At 46.1% G+C, this 19,889-nt stretch overlaps 1 protein-coding gene across 3 annotated transcripts in view; it reads left to right on the forward strand.

Annotated features, from left to right (window-relative positions):
- The window catches only part of LOC142575714 (polyamine-transporting ATPase 13A3-like), a 138,922-nt gene that overhangs the window by 76,568 nt on the left and 42,465 nt on the right, over positions 1 to 19,889 (forward strand). For 2 of the 3 annotated variants that reach the window (XM_075685285.1, XM_075685284.1), the window contains exons 2-8: positions 4,739 to 4,815; positions 10,577 to 10,744; positions 11,805 to 11,863; positions 12,508 to 12,601; positions 16,047 to 16,216; positions 18,709 to 18,778; positions 19,449 to 19,583. In XM_075685285.1, the coding sequence (XP_075541400.1) occupies positions 4,739 to 4,815; positions 10,577 to 10,744; positions 11,805 to 11,863; positions 12,508 to 12,601; positions 16,047 to 16,216; positions 18,709 to 18,778; positions 19,449 to 19,583 (773 nt within the window). Of the gene's footprint in view, positions 1 to 4,219; positions 4,616 to 4,738; positions 4,816 to 10,576; positions 10,745 to 11,804; positions 11,864 to 12,507; positions 12,602 to 16,046; positions 16,217 to 18,708; positions 18,779 to 19,448; positions 19,584 to 19,889 lie in introns of those variants that run through there. The other variant, XM_075685286.1, reaches the window with a different exon arrangement.

The following is a 19,889-nucleotide window of genomic DNA, read 5'->3' on the forward strand; positions in this document are numbered from 1 at the left end:
TAATTTTAGGTATCATCTGCATTACGCTTAGTATGATGTTTTCGACTATTCTCTTGCTTCTTCTTTTCCTTTTTCATTTCGTTCTCTTTTTTTAGGAGAAGTTCCTGCATAGGCCTCTAAACCCTCGAAAAGATTGTGACATGCCTCAGAGCGCCGTACATAATCTAATACAATAGCTTTTCTACAGTCAATTTCGGGTTTCGTTCCCCAGGAGGCTACTGTTTGTGACGTCATGACAGTGTTCAGCCACGTGGGAGTAGGTCGTTGCGTCGTTTCGGCACTCACTCCCACTCTCGAACGGTGTGCTGCTGCTCGTTGTGAGTGCCGACGTAGCAGCAACGCGGCTTCCCCCTGCTCGGGATTATATATCGGTATCCCCGCGAGGGGAGTATCCTTAGGGCGCAAGCCCGTAATATATGAAACAAAGATCAGTTTTCTCCTGACAGCGAGCTCATTTGTTGGAGTAGAGTTCGGGATAGTAGTGGAGAGAGGTTATGGCGTTTGGATAGATATTGGTTTGGAGTTGCCTCCAGGCTGTACTTCTTGTTTGTTGGAGAGGGATTTATGCGCTCGTGGGCAGAGGGTCCGGTATAGGTGGTAGTTTAGCTGCGTGATTTCTTGACAGAAGCCGGTACGGTTCCTCACCGATCCTAGTGTCGGTTGACCCGAGGCTAGGTTGACGAATCCTCGAGTGCAGCGCATGACCTGCGCTGCAAAGATATCTGAAGACACCTAAGCACTTCTTACGAGTTCTGAATGCGAAAGCATTAGTGTCCATTTCAACACCGCTGAGCGGTGCCTCGAGTTATCAACTCCTCGCGGGCAAGCGAGCGCGTTGAGACCTTTGGCGCGTTTTGATTTGGTCTTACCGAGGCGCACTTAGAACGAAGGCGAGAGCTTGCGCCGACGCGGAACGCGCGAATAACGCAGTCTTCCGAGAGCGATGATGACGTGGCGTCGCGGCGACGCCCTCTCCCCTGGCGCAACGCCTGACGCTCTACCGGTAGCAGGTGTTCCCCTTCGGCCGCTCCGCTCCGTCGAGGCGCGCTCGTGAGGTGGCGTTGCAGCCAGTGGCAGTAAAGTTCCCAATAGGGGTTCAAAAAGTTTGGTGATATGGGAATTCTTAGTGTTTCTTTTTCTTTCTTCCCTTTCCATTTTTTTCTTTTTTCCCTTTCCTTTTTTTCTTCTTTCCCTTTCCTTTTTTTCTTTTTTACCATATGTAGGTAGGACATTGGGCACGTTCGCGCGCGCCGTCCAGTTTTGGAGGCCCAAAAGTTTTGTGAGTTCGACGCCAGGTTCGCGATGCATTCTTGTGTTGCGAAATGGGTCTATAGTTCGAATTTAAATTTCATTGTCTGAAATTCAATGAAAGCACTTATTATGCACGTTCTCTTCGAGAAACGGCAATACGGCACCTGCGCCCATGTGAGTCTAAACTTTCGCGGGTAGTTGAGGAACCTGCGCGCGGTGACGTCATATAGATTTTGACGAGCGTCGGGTCGCCGTGGCGCACGAAGTTGCACCGCTCGTCACGTGTTCGTTACCGTCGTTGCAACGACGCTGCTGTTACGTTAGCTCTTACCGTTGCCCCTATTTTGCTGCACTGTTCCTTTCATTTATTCTGTGACAACTTGTGCTAGTGCTTCTATTTCTGTATGTACGTACTATTATAATGCACAGGTTGCGCGCTGAGCCGCATCTGGGTCGAGAACTTGACGCGAACTATGTGTCCGTGCGCGTGTGTGCAATGTCGTGTGCGTTGGCGCGGCAGGTGCTGCTCTCGCCTGCTGTAACGCTCCTCTTCTGCTTGCCACATCGTAGACGCCAGTCGGTTGCCTTCAACTCGCACATAGTTTTCGCCTGCGGCGGGATCGCATTCAAAAGTGACAAAAAAAAAAGTTTGCGCCGTCTTGCGAGTGGTTAGCTAAGCGATTGGCTCCAGGATGATGCCTCTGCTGCCGTAGATCGCCGTATCCAGGGAGCGTGGCGGCAACGGTCATGGCGCGACGTAAAAACCGTGAGGAACAGTTATCGCATATTTTCTTGTGGTTTCGTGCTTACTCTCTCTCTCTCTCTCTCTCTCTCTCACTCACTCACTCACAAGCACACACACACACGCACACACGTGTGACGTTCTGTCGCTGAGCACGTGGTCGCGGGCGCATTTCAGTGGGGACGGATTTGTTGCGGAATATCAATGCGGAACAGACTAAGCGATGTTTGCAAAACACTAATGCCACTTCTTCCACTCTTTACAAAAAAGCCACGGTTGTTCCGTATATCCACGGCATATCGCATCGACTGAATAAGATTGGCCAGCGGGCCAATGTAAAAGTGATTTTTTTTTTCCGCTCCCGTAAAGAGCAATCTTTGTGCAGGTTGACCAGTGCGTCTTCCCCAAAGAGCCTGCTTGCAAAAAGAGACATCAGTGCAAAGTTCGTTGACCGTGCAGAAGGAATAGTTTATAATCTGCCTTTGAACTGGGGGTCCAACTGTGCTGGTCAGAGCGGACGATGCCTTAATGACAGGCTACGGGAGCATCGCCACAACGTGATAGAAATTAGAAGGGTTTTTTTCTGGATGCCCGCTGTAGAAATTGCATGCGTAATCAGGCAGACGCCACAAATACGGTCTCGTGTAATCCGGTACATAGTACATGCTCAATTGTCAGCAAAAATCGTAACCAGTTAACCCGAGAAATCATCGAAGCAGAATTGATTCACAGGTGCGGTGACGCCGTCCATCGCCCTTTCCAGCAAATGACCCTCCTTCTTCCGGAGATGGGAATTTTCTGCGGGCGGCGCACATGTGATATGTCCCAGATTCTGCCATATGTGTGGTCACTTTCTTCATAATAAAAACGCTGTTGTAAGTCTGCGCTCGTGTGCCTCAGCCTCTTCCTTGCCCGCGTCTTGCGCGCAAGAAGGAGCTGCATTCATGTCCTACCAACATGCCCAAGCATGTTGGTAGGGCACGAAGGACAATTTCACCTTATAGCGAACTGTTTTTCACTACCCCGTTTCAAATGGGATGCCAGTAAACCATCTTCATCGTTATGCGGGGCAGTATTGTGGCGGCACGTTCCCGAGCGATCGGCGCGGTCGCGTGTGCATGCTTTCGTAAACTCTCCTCTGGCGGCAGATCGCTCCCCCGCGACACATCTGTGTCCGCGAATGTATCTCACCATTGTTTTCGTGTCGCTGGACGCGAGATGTGCGGTACCGACGCGAATTTAATCGACTCGCCGCATCGCGTCCCGCTGTAAACGTGTCCCTCACGTACCATGCTGGTGTCACGGCCGCTCAATGGAACGCGAGTGCGTTTCCATTGTGCGGCCGTGCTAGTGTGTTGCCCCAAGCCGGCGGCGCGGTGGGCGAGCGAGTGGATGGATGTTATGAGCGTCCCCTTTGAAACGGGGCGGTGGGCTGCGCCACCAAGCTCTTGCTATTACAATGCCTAATGACCTGCCCAAGTTAACGAGGAAAAAAAAAAATACTATGGACACCCACAACCACATCTTCTGACGCGACGCCAAGAAGCGAGCTTTGGCTCGCGAGGGTCTGTGGCCGCCCGACGTTTGCCCGTCGTCGCGACACCGGGGGTCCGAATAGACCTGGTAACTTTGCGCCACCGTGAACGGACAATGGAGAAAACGATCGCAGCAGACCTTAGCCCGACACACTCGTGACATATTAAATCTAGCGTGTACGTAGTGATTCGGGAGGAAGGAGAAAAAAAGAAAAAAAAAAGGGTGCTGTTTTCTGCTACCCGTAAGGGGCAGCACGGCTCGGCATCAGGGGGATTGGGGAGAAAGGGAGAGAAAATAGGGGTAAGGAGGGGAAGGAAAAGTAGGTGGTGGGAAGGGTCAGCTGCAGTAGCATGTCGTGGCAGGACGCCGCAAGGAGTAAGTAGGTGGCCGCCGGGAGAGTCGCAGCCGCAAATTCGCACATTTTGCGCCGAAGGGCACTTACAAGCCCGAAGACCCGGATCATGGGTGATCGCCGATCGCTGGAAGAGATGGGAGGGGGGCGGCGGAGACCGCCAGTCACGTGGTGCGAATTTCCAATCGCCGACTGTGGGGAGGCGGCGCGCTGACGTAGAGGCGGCAGCTCGCGGTATCTCGCTCGGCCTTCGAGGGGGGACGCGATTCTTCCTCCTCTCCGGGGCGAGTGCACAAGTAGCCATGAGGGGTTGGAACAAAAAGAGGCGCACCGCAGGGCAATCCACGCTCTCGGAGAAAGGGGGCGCGCTTTGACTCTGGATAGGTGCAAGGAGCAAGCGAGCCTCGCGGAGGACAGCGCGGCCATTCATATCGCTCAGGGCAGTGTCCCCTATAGTCGCAACCTCTGGTGATTTGAGAAGGCAGTAGTCACAATAGCCCGGCTCTCGTGCCGGGAAAGTGTTCGCCAAAGGGGGGTTGCAAATTTGAGCTCCGTGGCGCGCGCATGTCGGCGACTGGCACGTGCTGTGGGGGCGACGACCACAGCACAGGAAAGGCTTTCTGTGCGCGTTTTTTCCTTGCTTTGACCGAGTGTGCGCGAGGGAAGAAGAGCCAGCTCCTCGACAGTATACATTAAGCAGCTTCCATTTGCGCAAATGCGGCGTCAATCAATAGGTGAACGTCGCCGCACGTATTATGAGTTACCCTGCCAGTTTTTGCCGGGCGTTTCTCGCGTTCGGTCAGCGTTGATGACTTATAAACTAATTCTTCTTACCTTTTTTTTTTAATTTCGTGCAGTAAAATGCCGAAAGCAGGGACCACCACCCATGAGAGATGGCGTCGACTACGTCAACGCCGGCGAAGAAGACCAGATGGTGAGACGACAGTTCATTTTATTTGCTATCGTTGTCGTTGTTGTTGTCGCCGTTGTTAGCCAGTCTCGGTAAATGAGAAAATTGTCGAGCGACGTGAAAAACTCCCCGATACAGCTTTCTGTTGCTCAGCACGTGCTACATAAATGTGTTTTTCCGAGCGTGAAAGAAGCCCGCGAATGCACGCAAAATTGCTGCGGGACTGGCCGCTCGAGGCACTTTGCGTGCATTCGCGGGCTTCTTTCACGCTCGGAAAAACACTTCTATGTAGCACGTGCTGAGCAATAGAAAGCTGTATCGGGGAGTTTTTCATGTCGCTCTACAATTTTATCGTTGACGCCTTTCATCTAATTATATTGTTTGAGAAGTTGACTAACTAATTAAAACGAATTACCTAATTTGGTGGAATGGAAAAATAATTTGAGTATCTCCAAGCGACGGCAAACATTACCTTGGGTCTGTTCCAGCTACGTGGCATTACCATGTTTTAAAACTCTGGCTAAAGTTAGCTGGGTCACCCTGTGTGTGTGTGGCGCATGGAGAGGCAGCGCCGGCGTCCCTGATAAGCGATAGGTTCTACACAGGGTTTATAGCGATGCAATACGATAGCGCACGAGCGCAGTCACGTGGTTTTATTTCATATTTGGCAGGCTTTCTTTAAACGCAGAAAAAAAATATCCACGTAGCATGTACGTTTCTGAAAAAAAAAAAATTGATCGGTCGTTTCTGAACCCCCTAATTACACTACGCTTCTAACTAGACCAGGGGGGGGGGGTGCAGTAAAGTTTGTCGCACATTGCACTTACCATGACCATCACTCACCATGACCCCATCCCCTCTCCACGAAATGTAGGCCTTTGGTAACCTACAGCTATGTCGGGCCTCTGGGAAGCATAGCTGATAGCTGCCAAATCACACGCTCTACGCTTGTATAAGGATTTTTTTTTCTTTTTTTACAAAGGCTGTGTTGGGATTCAGCCACAGTGTACACTGTAGTTCAACCGCATTTAACTTCGCACAGAATTTCCATAGCGTACCACCAATTTTCGATAAATTTGACCTCGGTGGCTTTTACGGTCTTGCCATGGCAGCGGGCTCAATTCTTGCCCCCTCGTTCGACACGCTCATAACGGTCTTACAAAGTGCTTGCATATGCAAATGGCATACTTTGACTCCCCCACCCACCCACCCCGCACACACACCACTCGGCCCTACAAAAGAACATAAAACGAGCGCAAAAGAGTGTAAATAGCCAACATTGCGTCCCCCAACGCTTGGGTGCGACTTGCGCCCCCTAACCTAAAGAATCTCTAATAACAACAACGTTTGTGTGTCGTGTTTTGGATGCAGAGGGGGCTTTGACCAGCCGGTCAAAATTAATCCGCGCTGTCTCGCTAATCACCGAGGTCCGTAGCCACCACGAAAGAGATCAGGGTAAACATTCGCCGTCGCGGTTCGAGCCTTTCAACGTGCGCCAACCAGGTCTGCAGGGCTGTAGCGTTAGGCCGCTGAGCACGAGGTCGCGGGATCGAATCCCGGCCGCGGCGGCAGCATTTCGGTGGGCGCGAAATGCGAAAACACCCGTTTGCTTAGATTTAGGTGCACGTTAAAGGATCCCATGTGGTCGAAATTTCCGGAGCCCTCCACTACGGCGTGCCTCATAATCAGAAAGTGGTTTTGGCACGTAAAACCCCATAATTTTTAATTTTTTTTAAAAGTCTTTTGGACCCTCGTTCGCGCACGCTCTGCGCGGACATAACTGCTCGCGCCTGAGCTGTACAGCTGCCGTGCTATCAGTGGTGGTCAGGTATGCGGCTCTAACCACGCTCCTCACCGGCGGCAGCTGCGCGGAGAGTTCGCGTCACGGTTTTCGGATCGACCGCCGCGCGTAGAATTTTCTTTTTTTTTTTTTTTTTTTTTTCGCACCGGCTGCGCGTCGACCTGGGGCCGCGGTGTGGCTGCAGCGCAGACTGACCGGTGGCAGAAACCGACGGGGCCAGTGGGCGACGTGTATGTGTCGGTTGCGCAATGTGGCGTTACCTTTGAACCTTTGAACAGACAGGACATGATAACTCATCAGAAGGTTGACAACTAGAAACGCCTTAATTTCTTTGTACTGATGCTATGAAAACACTCCCGTTTTGCTCAGCGTACTGAATTCTTTCTTTTACAAGCATATTTACTAAGCTCTCCAACTTCATAACATAAAATATTTATGGTGTTATGAGATCCACCGGTTGTTTGCACTGGGGAATACACTTTATTTCCCTGTGTTGCACGCGGGAATGAACTGTGATTCGCTGTTTTGTATGTCTTCCTCCATTCGACGACCCTTTGACTGCACACATAGTTTTTGGGAGCAGTAATTGCGAGATTTTTGGCTGACACAGCATCTCTTTCACTTTTTGGGCGGCTTTGAATACCGTGTTCTGGCTTCTCTGGGGGATTCTGCATCAATTTCTGCACCAACTTTGTCAAAATGTTTTTTGTCAAGCTGTAAAGCAGACTCATTGTCGTTGTCATCAAACAAAATCTTCTAGCATCTTTTCTTCTGATACAAGAAATTTGCACTGTTTTCCTACCATGATCTTGGAAATAATAGCTTTTATCCAAAATAAACTAGGCTACACATAAAGGCACAAAGTATACAAGTTTATTCATTTCAAGCGTCTGTTAGAACATAAAAGTGCCACCCTCAAGCAAACGCCACAGATTGGCATCCAGTGTTCTGTCACAGTACACTGGGACACATATGTTCCCAAGCCGCCTTCTTGGTAAGAAAGTATTGTGTACTTGTTTAAATTAAAAAATCTTGGTTTGCTAAGAACCCGCGATTACTGCATTATATATTCCACACATTATCTTCCTTCATTTATTTGAAAAATCCGCAAAACAAGTACTTAATTTGTCGACGTCAAAGCACCCCGTTGCACGACTCCGCTTTGTCAGTGCTTTATCATAGAGTTAACTAGTTCCGCGAATTTCCCTAAGTAGGTTTGTAGGGAAAACGTGTATTGAGATGTGTTTCAAATTCGAGGACACATGTGTCCCATGTACGTTCAGGGGTCAAATGAGCCGATGGTCAGGGGGCTCTGTCACTCCTCTGGTCATGTAACATGCAGTCACTTTCAGCATGAGCTGCCACACGGTACATGCCCGTGATCGAAGGGGCTTCTATAGAATGCATGGCAGCACCTGCCTGTGAAAATCTGGCGATAAGGAATCACTGTTCTAATTAATGGTATTTATTAAACCATGTTTTGTGCCCGAGGGTGCGGGATTGAAACCCTGCCGCAGCAGCTGCAGTTCGATGGAGAGTGAAATGCAAAAACGCGCGCGTGTATCGTGCATTGTGTGCACATTAAAAGAACCTCAGGTGGTCAGAATTTATCCAGTCTCTCTCACTGCAGCGTGCCTCATAATCAAATCGTGGTTTTGGCACGTAAAAACACAGAATTAAGAAAAAAGAAATGTTTTGTGTGTTGGCTCCATCGTGATGTTTTGGAGCCCTTTCTGTCACAGGTACTGTGATGCAGCTCGTAATGAACGCAACTATACATCCCTGCAAACGTGAAGGAGCATACCTGAAACTGGTTACGCTGCAGAATACAACCCCAGAAGCGCGCTTCTCACGCTGCAGTGAGGCCACGTGCAACCCACAGGGGCGGCGGAATCTGGGATGCCCCTTCACCGAGGAAAGTGCGTGTGTTGTCATGCCCATAGAGTGTGAGCCTACCCCGCACAAATTCTATTAGTGTGACGAACAGGCTGCACCTTACACCAGTGTCGACATATATAACTCGCAGAAGGTGTGCGACGCCATTTGTAGTGTTATAAGAAGCTCTCCTAACATGAAACTCTTTAAAAGCAGAAGGGAACTGTTAGCATCAGAAGTTTCCTGTTAATGATGATCGCTTGCAGCACCTGATAGCAAATAGTAGGTGGAGGTGTGTCAATGTAAGCATTCGATTTTCTTTCATTCAGGGTGTCTCAGGAAATGCATTTGAATTTCCTTAAATATAGGGAGGTTGCAATAATTAAGTGATTTCCTAAGGATTGATTTTACCATATCGGCATACATCTTAAAACGACTTGAAGTCACAGCTAAAAAAGTAATCATGAAGCAAGTGAGACCGCCACTTGATAAGGACCCCGCTTCATACTCACTGGACCAGTGAGGCTCAAGCAGACACGGCACTTTAATAAGTGTTCTGTGTCATATTGGCCGGAATTCATCATCGTCTCCCTGATGTCTCCAGTTACCCATCTTGTGCCACCTTACATCATTGTATTCCTGCAAACTTCCTAACTTCATCACTTCACCTAGTTTTACGCCATCCTCAATGGTTCTACAACTCTAATAGACAGCCGGTTCTCTTCTATATGCATCATATTTCTCACTCAATTCCATTTCTTCCTCCTAATGTCATCTAAAATATCAGTTACCCCCATTTGCTAATCCACCCTTTTGTTTTTGTGTCTGCTAATGTTACACCTATCATTTTTCGTTCCATTGCTCCTTGCACAGTCCTTAATTTATTCTTAAGCTTGCTTGCTAACCTCCAGGTTTCTGCCCTGTGTGTTGTTAACTTATTACCAGTAAGGTGTAATGATTCTGAACTTTTCTTTTGAAGGACAGTGGTAAGCTGTCAGTCATTATTTGTAATGCCTGCCGTATGTGCTCCAACCAGTTCTTATTTTTCTCTAAATCTTCTTTTGTGTGATCAGTGTCCCTGTGACTAAGTGGCCTGGGTAAGCGTACTCCTGCACGGATTCTATAACCTGCCTGCCAATCATGAATTTTCATTCTTTTGTCAAGCTCTTGGACAATACTGTAGTATCATGAGTTTTAGTCTTCCTATCTATTTTAATATTTTGATGGCTAAAATTCTCAATGATTTGTTTATAGTCACCTTCATCACTTTTGAACAGGACAACGTCATCTGCAAACCGCTAGCCACTTTGATGCTCCCCAAATTCATTACCTTGTAAAAATTAAACACCATCAACTTCTTGCATTTCTAGCTCCTCGGATGATGCACTTCGAGTATTCTACGGGAATCAATCATCTGGCTTTCTAATTTAAAAATTAGTCTGATTTGCACAATAGGTGGTGTCCTAATCTACATCCCAGGAGTCGTGCCCTCTGTATTAAAAATGCAGATCTTAAAGGCTGTGCTTTTGCTGGTTGCATGAGGCAGAAGTAATCGTGGTAGATGGAAACATGGCTTAAATGCTGGGTTTTTGACCCCACCTGTTAGTTGTCCAATTACTACTCCAAGCCATTTTCAAATTTTCGTCTTGGTGGTGGTAACAATCCTGAGAAAATCATTTAACCATCGCATCTTTCCTATATTTAAGTAATAGTAATGCATTATCTGGAACACCCTGTATGTACCCTGAATTATGTGCAGCTACACCCTACAGATTGCAGAGAAAGGGAGAAGGAAGGCTCTTTTCAATAAACCACAGCACATTTCTAATTGTGGTAAAGAAGGGATGAAGGAAACCAGGGCCAGTGTAGTACAACTCTGTACAGTACAATGTAAAGATTCCTTCCGCTCAATCCCAGCGATATCATGGCTGGAGGAACACTGCTCAGACCACTTATGAAGCGTGAAAAGGAATGGCATTGTAATAGACTAGATACATTATGTCGGCCCAGAGCCTGCCGTGGCATCCCTCAAAGCTCAGTCATTGGTTTGCGTTGTAAAATAACTTTTGCGTAAATCATGCCTTGTTTCGTGTCTCTGTCCTCTTGCAGGAGGTGTTTGGGTACCGGCCCGATGGCTGTCGCACCCTGGCCACCTGGTGTGGCATGCTGCTGACGGTGGGCTTGCTGCGGCTTTTATTCCACTGGCACCCTGCTTGGTGGCTTTACTGCACCCACCGGCGCTGCCCGCTCCAACAGGCCACCACGGTGTTGCTTGTGGTGGGTTTTGGCTTGTGTCGCTGTCAGAGGCCCACAGATTTCAAACACTTTCTTTTTCTTTCCTTTACGCAATCACTCTCGTACTAGAGTGAAGCTTGCCATAAGTTGTACGAAAATGTAAAGTATTACTCCTGAGGCTTTATGTGCCTTTCTTTTATGCGGAAATGTAAAAATCGGCTTTCTGAACGTCGAATAAACTTAAAAACCATGCTTTTCGTTCCAACGTAGTAGACTGATAAGTCACATGACTGGAAGTTTCTTGGAGCCACAGGCTCGTTGCTGTTATGGTGCATGGAAAACCATGTATATAATGTGTAAGTCAGCTGAAGACAAGGGAAAGAAAAGAATAAGGGGTATTTACATTGCAACACTGTACGCAATGAGGGAAAGAATCTGAGGTCGATGTGTGAAGTGCAGGAAAGCATCTAAAACTTAATTGGCCTGTGGATGAGGCAGAAGAGTGGTGCAATACTTCGTGGCGGCTTCACCGGGGCAGGTGAAATGATTCCATCACATTTAACACCAAGCAAAAGAAATTACAAATAAAAAGCAAGCAACAGTGCCCTGATATGTGCGTACACGTTTATCATGAGACACTAACTCACACTTTTTTTTTTACATTCGACTGCTCCGTCATTTCATGACTCATGCTTTTGGCATACGCTGCTGTTCTTGTGTAGATTCAATGAACAAGGCATTTCATAACTCGCAAGGCGATTTTGCAAGAAGTTGTATGTCATAAAAGCAGGCACGATCTACTGATTCATTGTCACTACTTTTCCATTTCTGATTGCTGGATACACTTTGCAGGTGGCTTCGGAAAAAAGACAGATTTTTCACCCTTCGAAAAAGAGCACAAGGCAGAAAACACAAAAATGAATGAATACGGGACAAGCCAAGCGCTTGTCTTGTCTTTGTTTGTCTTGTTCCTTGTGCTCTGCTTCAAAGATGCGTTTAATTTGTCTGATTGTGGTGTGTTTGTGATTTTTTTTTCTTTTTTAGGAAATCAGGTTTGCAAATCACGATCAATACTCTCCACTGATTTTTTTCACTTTTTCAGGATCAGTACAAGCAGTTTTTTGTAGAAAAAGTTCGGACTATCTTGCCTTCTGGAGTCAAGTAAGTACCCTACAGTGATTGCGCTTGCTGCTTCAAAACATTTTTCATTTGTGTGTTTGGCAGTATGCGAGCTCTAGAGACCCTCATTCATCTTGTGATGGGGAAAAGCGTTGATGTAGGGCCTACTTTTAGCAAGCAGATGTTTATGTACTTCTAATATATAGTCTAACTGCCCACATCATCCCTAGTGTTGTGAATTTCTGCATGCTATGCATTCTGATTTGAACAAATTTGCATGAAGAAATAATTTAAATGGTTGTTTGCTTGGTTGAAAGCTGCGCTGATTACCCCAGTGCAAATTTTATACACTGCATTGTGATCACATGGGTCCTACCTTCTTTTATGAGATTTAAAAAGGAGTAATTTATTTCTTTATGCATTAAAAGTATTTGTGCATTGACTTGTTACCTGCCACATTGCAATTTCTTCTTGTGCTTAAACCTGTCCAGCTTTACTAACAGCAATGAATTGACAATCAAAAGGGTGTGCTAGTCAGTTTAGCTAAGTCAGTTAAGTATAGCCTGATGAAAAATAGTTTTCGAATAAACACTGCATGAAGCTTGGCATTCTCGTATAAACATTTTCAACCTCGTGTAAACATTTTCAACAATGAAGTTGTTTTTTTCTTCTTGTTTTTTTCCCAGCGTGCCACTTATGCTATCTGTAACAGGACAAGCAGACTCTTCCCCACTTCAAGAGTCAAAGAAACTTGATGAACTTGTGATGTTGAAGCCTGGTGTAAGTATGGACTTTTTTTTTTATTGGTTAGTTACGCATGTGCACACATTAATGCTATGTTTACTGGATCAGTTACCATGATGACAATTAAAGATAGTTTTCATACAGAATACTGGTATAATGCAATAATGCACACTTTATCGCTAGTATTTCAGTGTACAATTTGTGATGTCAACACTAATGTTGCTTGCGACTCCATTGTATTTTACATATGGTACTTTCGTTTGTGTACTGGAACTAGATAGGTAATTTCTGGATGTTTGTACTGATGATTTCTGTCAACTGCTGCTCTGAAGCTTTCTGCAGCGTTGTAATTTGTCATTTTTAGTGGCCAAGGTAAACGAAAGCTGAGCATTTCTTTAGTAGAAGATCTTGTCAGGTGCCCAATGCATAGCAGCACGCTTTTGTCTAGGGTTGCATTCAGAGAACCATAAACTTTGGCTTGAACAAATGGCTTGCGACTACGGTAACAAGCATAATTTGCCCACACTCGCACAAGGGTTCTGCCTGTTTGAGTTGTCGAGCTATCAATCGGATAAAACGTAAATTGGAATGAAGCCGCTGCAATATATTTAGAGTGCACCACTGAGCCATATAGGGAAAGTTTGTCCCTGAGAAGAGTACAGTGGCAAGGACACGCAAACAGCACGCAACTGCCCTTGGCACTTAAAAAAGGAAATTGTGACACAGCACCTGCTGCATGCACAGTCGCAAGTGTTCTTTGTCCCTGGTTCTCTTGCTTCCCTTTGCAAATGTTAAGTAGAATGTACCACGTGTGTCAGCAAAAACTTTCAGTCGGGCTACATATATACCAGTACCGTATTTACTCGCATAATGAACGCACTTCTCGAAAAATATGCCCAAAGTAGGGGCGTGCGTTCATTACGCGGGGTAAAATTTTGGGCGATCTTTTTTTCGCCGCGGTCAACTCTAAGAAGTCAGTTTCGCCCGAAATGCGAACCATCGATTGCGATAGTAAATGTGTGGACAGCCACACGAAGTTAGGATAGTGGGTTTATCGGCCGTTTAAACTTGTAAACATTCGCTTCAGCGCAAACTGAGCAGTGAGAATGCAGCACCCATAAAGATATGAGCCGCCATCGACTCAGCGCCTACGCAGACCGCCTTGAGGATAGGGCGCGCCGCGCAATGCGCAGTTGCTGCCAGAGTACCCCACCTCACTCCGTGGCGCCAAGCGCACGACGGATGACGGGGTGTTTCCTTCCCGATTTTTTACTCCCGTGTACGCGGGAGATTGAGCTGCGGCCATCGGCGCCCCTCGATCGCGGTTGTGCAATACGCAGTTGCCAGAGTACAACGCCCCACCCCCCCCTGTCCTCTTGGGCGACGAAAGATCGCGCGAGATTCGTCGGCTTTAAAACCCCTTAAACTTAGTCAAGTAGCGGCACGCTTTGAAGAATGCCGCCTCCTCCTCGCGCGCTCTTGCCGATGCCGACGCCGCGTCGCTATTGGCCTAATAGCATCACGTGGGCCCTCGCGCCGTGCATCAGCGCCACTTTTGCTCGAGAAGTGTCTACGGAGTGGCGAGGAGCGCATGTTGGCGCCGTTGCTACGCTCGAGCAGTGTAGGCGGCGCCACGGTCGAAGAGGGAGCGTGAAAGAAAGGAGAAACGAGGAGAAGTGAAGGTGGAGGAGGAGAGTGTCGCTACTTTACGAAGTTTGAGGGGTTTTAGTCGGCTTCCCCTCGCGCGCTTTCCCTCGCACCTACACCGTGCGGTGCGCGGCGGCGACGACAGCAAAAATGCGCCTGGAACGTCCATATACTTTCTGGCGCAATGAAAGTAGCAGGCACGGTACGATTCGGCATCCGCCACTGCGTCGGACACAATTGCACCCGCCGGACGCCACATCAGACGCCGAATCGTACCGTGTGTCTCCTACTTCACGGCAGGAAGTTCAGGGTGCGATCATTATGCGAGAAAAAGAAAAAATAACACACTTCTGGATTGGAAATGTGGGGGCTGCGTTCATTATGCGAGTAAATACGGTATACCTCAAGAGCATTGCAGCAGAGACAAAGAAGTTGCTTTGCTTGTTTGCTTTACTGTTTTCCCACACACCCTTCCTTGTTAACTGTGGTATGATGCTACAGGGCGTACCAGTATTTCTGGTGGCAGAATTAAGCAGCAAATAATATCTCAAAACTTGGGCTAGTCTCTGGGTTTTTGATACATAAACGTGGCTTGGACACCGACCAGCTTCAATTGCACTGCTCGACCAGCGTCAATTGCACAGCTGCAGAACACTCTCCAGCTAAAATGATCAAAAAGCGTAATGAGGCAATTTTAGATGCCTAGTCACTTAACCAATCCTGGACAAAAGAGCCCCTGTGCAAAGCCAGTATTTTGACGGGGAGACTTGTCCTAAGAGAAATCAAATCACATCCTGGTGTTTGACCTCCTGAAACAACATGCAGGCTATTAGGGACGCCGTGACACTGTAATGTGTGGCTCCGGGTTAATCTCAGCCACCTGGCATTTCTTCACACATGCCTAGAGCTATATACAAAGCAGTTTTTGCATTCAGAATGTAGTCACCATGACCAGGAGTAAAACCCATGACCTTGTTCACAGCAGCAGTATGCCATAGCACCATGAGCCACTTTTGCAGGTATGTACCTTGCCCTGATGAAGACGAACCCAGAACATGAATAGGACAAGTTCTCAAACATTTCCCAACATCTCCCTGTGAAAGTAACGTTCTGGAAAAAAAAGGATCTGGCAGAACTTGTAGTCACAATTACTGTCAACATCATTGCTATTAGCACTCGATAACATCGTATTGCTGAAGGCACCTTTATTTACAAATTTTAGTGGGGGAAAGAAGGCTAAGAATGCTAATCGCATTAAATGCATCCAACCGCCACAGTGCCACCATGACGGACTACGGCATGTGTACCTTCGAGTGCCACGAAAAAAAAAAACAGCTTCACCAAATGCGGCCTCCCAACCGCAGCCAGTTTTTTCCCACTCACACTGTGGAATTGGAGTCCAGCATATGTGACTTACAGTGAACTACGATGCGATTACATAGGCATCTATTTCAGGTGTAAAAAAAAATAAGTTTCATTGTCAGCAAGAAGAGCTTGCGTCTTCACTTTTATTTGTCGGGACACGCACCTGTTGAGTGCTCGTAGCAAGTCCATAGAGGTTAGAAAGAAAGATACCGGTGCCAGTGTGGGTGAAGTAGGCTAAGAATGCCATTGCACCACAAGAATTATTTTTTTCTCTGCAATGCTGCTTTTAAAAATGACTGAAAGTCTTTGCTCAGACACCTGGTGTGACTTGATCTCCGTGCCAACCTGACCTCGGCGATTCAGGCCCCCACTTCTGCGGTTCCTCGGTGCCGAGGGACATGTTTGCACGTGGGGTGCTGAGACCGCCAAGAGAGTGTGCAGTATCCATCGTGTTTCTCTGCCATTTCAGGGTTCGATGCAGCCGGCAGAGAGATTAGTCTACTTTGAAAACAAGAAGATCCGCTACATCTGGGATGACGAGCTCAAAGCATTCGCAAGGTTGAGGGGTTTCGATAAAAATGTGCCGTGTTCTTACTTTCACCAGCAGAAGGGCCTTTCGCTCCAGGAGCAAGTGGTTAGGTAGTGTACAAAAGTTTTGTTCCTGTTCTTGGTGTGATGCTCGTCTCTAATCTTGCCACTTGTGAAACATTCCCTTGGAACTCGGAAGAATCAGATGTCAATGCATACCATGCCTAACATAAAACATTCCAACAGAGAAATGAAAAAAAAAAAAAAGCTTTCAAGAAGCACGAAACAAGATTGTGATGCTGTTGGCTTCCATGCATTCAAAGTAGATGTGTTGGCACAGCAGTGAATTTAAATTGCTATTTGCGGCTTGTTTCGGCTTGTTTTTTGGCAGGTACTAAAACACTTTTCTTACCTGTACAGTTGAAACGGCATTCTGAAAGTTTGGCACTACCGTTAGTTCTGAATTGGAATTTACTGCGCATAATACTGTTTGCAGAGTGATACTCCCAAGTTTGCACCACAAAAGCATTGCTAGCTGCTATGCATCTCAGCATTGTAGGTGTAACTTCACATATTCAGTATACAGGACTAATCAGTGCTTCTTGGCAAGCATAGAAAATAATCGAACAATCTGAAACCTTCTTGTATTTCTGGCACAGTCTAGAGAGCATTAAACAGCTGAAAGATGGGTGTTAACATTGTTACTGCAAATTTACCTGAGTAATGTGCTTCCTTGGAGCTATTGCTGCTGCTGCTTCATCTCATGGATTCCTAATCACATGTAGGCACCTAATTTATTTTTTAGCTTGTCTTGGCACATGTCGCTTGTACTTCATTTCTGACTAGTAAATTAAAGGTTTCACTCTGGCAAGACTTGAGAAGTCTGGCATCACACTTGTCCTCTCTTCTTGTGCCTTCATCCAACTGCTCTTTTCTTTTTCTTTGCTTGCATTCAAATCTGTTATTGCATTTCACCTCCTTTTTTTCATGGCCTTGTTGTCTCTTGAGTGGGAACTGTTTGTATATATGTTATATGCATCTATAAAGTTTTTAGTGTAATCAGTGGTTAGGACTGACACGATGCAAATAGAAGTTGCACATTTCTATAATTGAATGCATGTAAATGTTATGTACTGCACCAACCATGTGCATTAATTGTGGACAATGTAGTTGTTTCTATTTCTTGTAAAATGTTGCACATTTGCGTTATGAAGTGGTTATGACCTGCTTTTTTTGGGGGGGAGTGGGTGCGCATATTCTATTTATGGTGATGTATGCCCCCCTTTTGAAATCTGTATTCAAATGCTCTAGATTCAAAGCATTGTAAGCCATGTGAACAATTTTTATTGAACTTTTTCAACCATTTTTGCATTCAAGCATGCTTTCCTGCTTCTGGAGTACAGTGAAAGTGCAGCTTAAATTCCAACACGCAGACATAAGCTGAACAGTAGAAATATGTTGTAGCACCCTTCTGGTATCATTTTATGTACCAAAAGTTATTGATGCTTGAGCCATGCCCAGGAATTGGGAACATTTGAACACTCGACTACCAGGTGGCACCCCCTGAACTCTAACGTTGAAAAAAATTCCCTCAGTGATGCAAGCAAGGATATATAGAACCATTCCATGTGCTGTCAATCACTAAGCTGAACTGAGTGCAACGGAACCAGTGCTCGCGTTCACATTATCAGTGAGTTCGATCTCTCTTCTTCAAAAACAGTTGGCCATGGAAGAAGCAAATGTGCTGGATAACCAGCAAACTTGCATCTATTATTTTGCATTGCATTCCGTAACTGTGTTATGAAAAGAGAAACTTCCGAACAACTTTTTGTTAATTTTGATACCCGCGGTTACGACGAGTTTAAAGCGGAGTCCTTAAAGTTAGTAAAAGCCTGAAATATTCCAGTTGACAGCATAACTTCCTCACAAGTTGCTTCTAACTCTACAAAATTTACGTACTAATTTTGACAGTTTCCATAGGCTCCCATACTTCAAACATTGCGTGCACCTTGGAACTGGTTTTTGGCTACGGAAGTACTACTCATTTGGGATCTGAGGCTAGGCATGTAGGCATCTTTAATAATGGCCCCTAGGATGTTGTTTGGAGAAAATGGTGCTTTGCCATAGAAACAGCACTTGTTTTCACTTGCAGCATCTAGGGGCACCAGTAGTTGATGTCCCCAATTCCTGGGCTTGTGTGTGCCTTTATGTGAAATGTTTCCTAGCACTGGCTGCTAGTCTTTGATTCTGTAGGCCAGTGCACGGAGAATCTAGTGTTAATAATTTTTTTATGTTATGTAGTTTCATTTCGGTTAGCATCTACTGCTTATTTAAATCCCTTTTAGAACACGCATAATACAAGTTCATGCTTCCTAATTCCCTGCGCTACGTGGCTTACCCTGCATGGCCCGAATCATCTCTTTGCACTGCAACTTTTCTCTCTCTCTCTCAATATCTCTTGTTCCTCTTGTACACATTGCCTCCCCCTTTCCCTCCCTGTGGTCTTTTTGTGGAGATACTTGCCTGTAGCGATCAAGTGTGTTTTTGCCTTGTTCTCATGTGCCTCTGCCCCTGATTGAAACGATGCTCCTTGACTTTTTCAGACGAGTTCTTTTTGGGGATAATGTAATTAATGTCCAAATACAGTCAGTCTTTCGTATCCTCTTTCAAGAGGTTAGTCTTGAATACCTCACTTCTCTTTGGTTATAGCGCTCTGGTATAACCTTTGAGCAGTAGAAAGCTATTAGTGGCGTGTAGTTAGCTGTAAAGTGTCTGTGATGCATGCTGCCTTGTGCTTTTTCTCGGCCTTGCTTTACTTCTGGTTAGCAGATTTACGTAATTTTCTCTTGAACGATAGACGTGCAAACTGAAGCAGACTTGTGCCCCAGTGGTTAAAGTTGCCAGGCCTAAGCATTGCTGCATGCTGTGTAACCGCAGGTAGTGGCTAGACTTTAAACCTGCCTTGCTCTGTTCTTTTACCGGGAGACAAGGCACGATAGCTGCATGTCATGGTTTCGTACCAGCCGTATGATTGTTACAGATACCGTCTGCAACTTGAACTGTTAAGAACTGCTAAGTAAGAAATATTATGGGTATGCCTGATTGATGATCGTCTGACAACATCTACAATTTAATATACCGCTGTCTCTCCCTCAGATGCTGTCAGTGCTGTTTGAGAAATTTTAACTTGTGAAAGACAAACATCACTTCGATTCTAGCTTGAGGAATTAAAGATAAAAAATGCTGCTCGATAAATCTGCCTTTACGTTGAAGTGTTTGTGCAGCAGCTGTTTTATGCTGGCGTGTCTTCATTGTTTGGCTTTGTCCCTTCCCTCCCATCCAGGTTCTTGAGCCTTTCTATGTGTTTCAAGTATTCAGCATAATCATCTGGTTCTCTGATGACTACTACTACTATGCCTCATGCATCATTGTCATGTCTTCGTTGTCTCTAGTCACGGGCGTGTACCAGATAAGGCTGGTAAGTGTGAATTTTGGTCAATCCGTACCGTGTTGTCTTACCAGCAGAGAGCAAAGTGACATACAATGGCTCCTGAGAGAGCACTCTTGAAGCATGAATAATTAATGTGTGTGTGTTTGATATAGAGGCTGAAGCGTTGATAATGAAACCATATTCTCGTTTAACATTCAGGTTCCTGGTGCTGCCAGGAAATAGATGCCATTAGTGATTAACTCAATTGTGCTAGCCATTTGTTGGCAAAAGCCAGCTTATGCATTCATACATTTGTTCGTATACCCAGTTTGTCATGTACCTGTTTGAACATTA

The sequence above is a fragment of the Dermacentor variabilis genome, chromosome 3 (genome assembly GCF_050947875.1).
Source record: "Dermacentor variabilis isolate Ectoservices chromosome 3, ASM5094787v1, whole genome shotgun sequence".
NCBI classification, from domain to species: Eukaryota; Metazoa; Arthropoda; class Arachnida; order Ixodida; family Ixodidae; genus Dermacentor; species Dermacentor variabilis.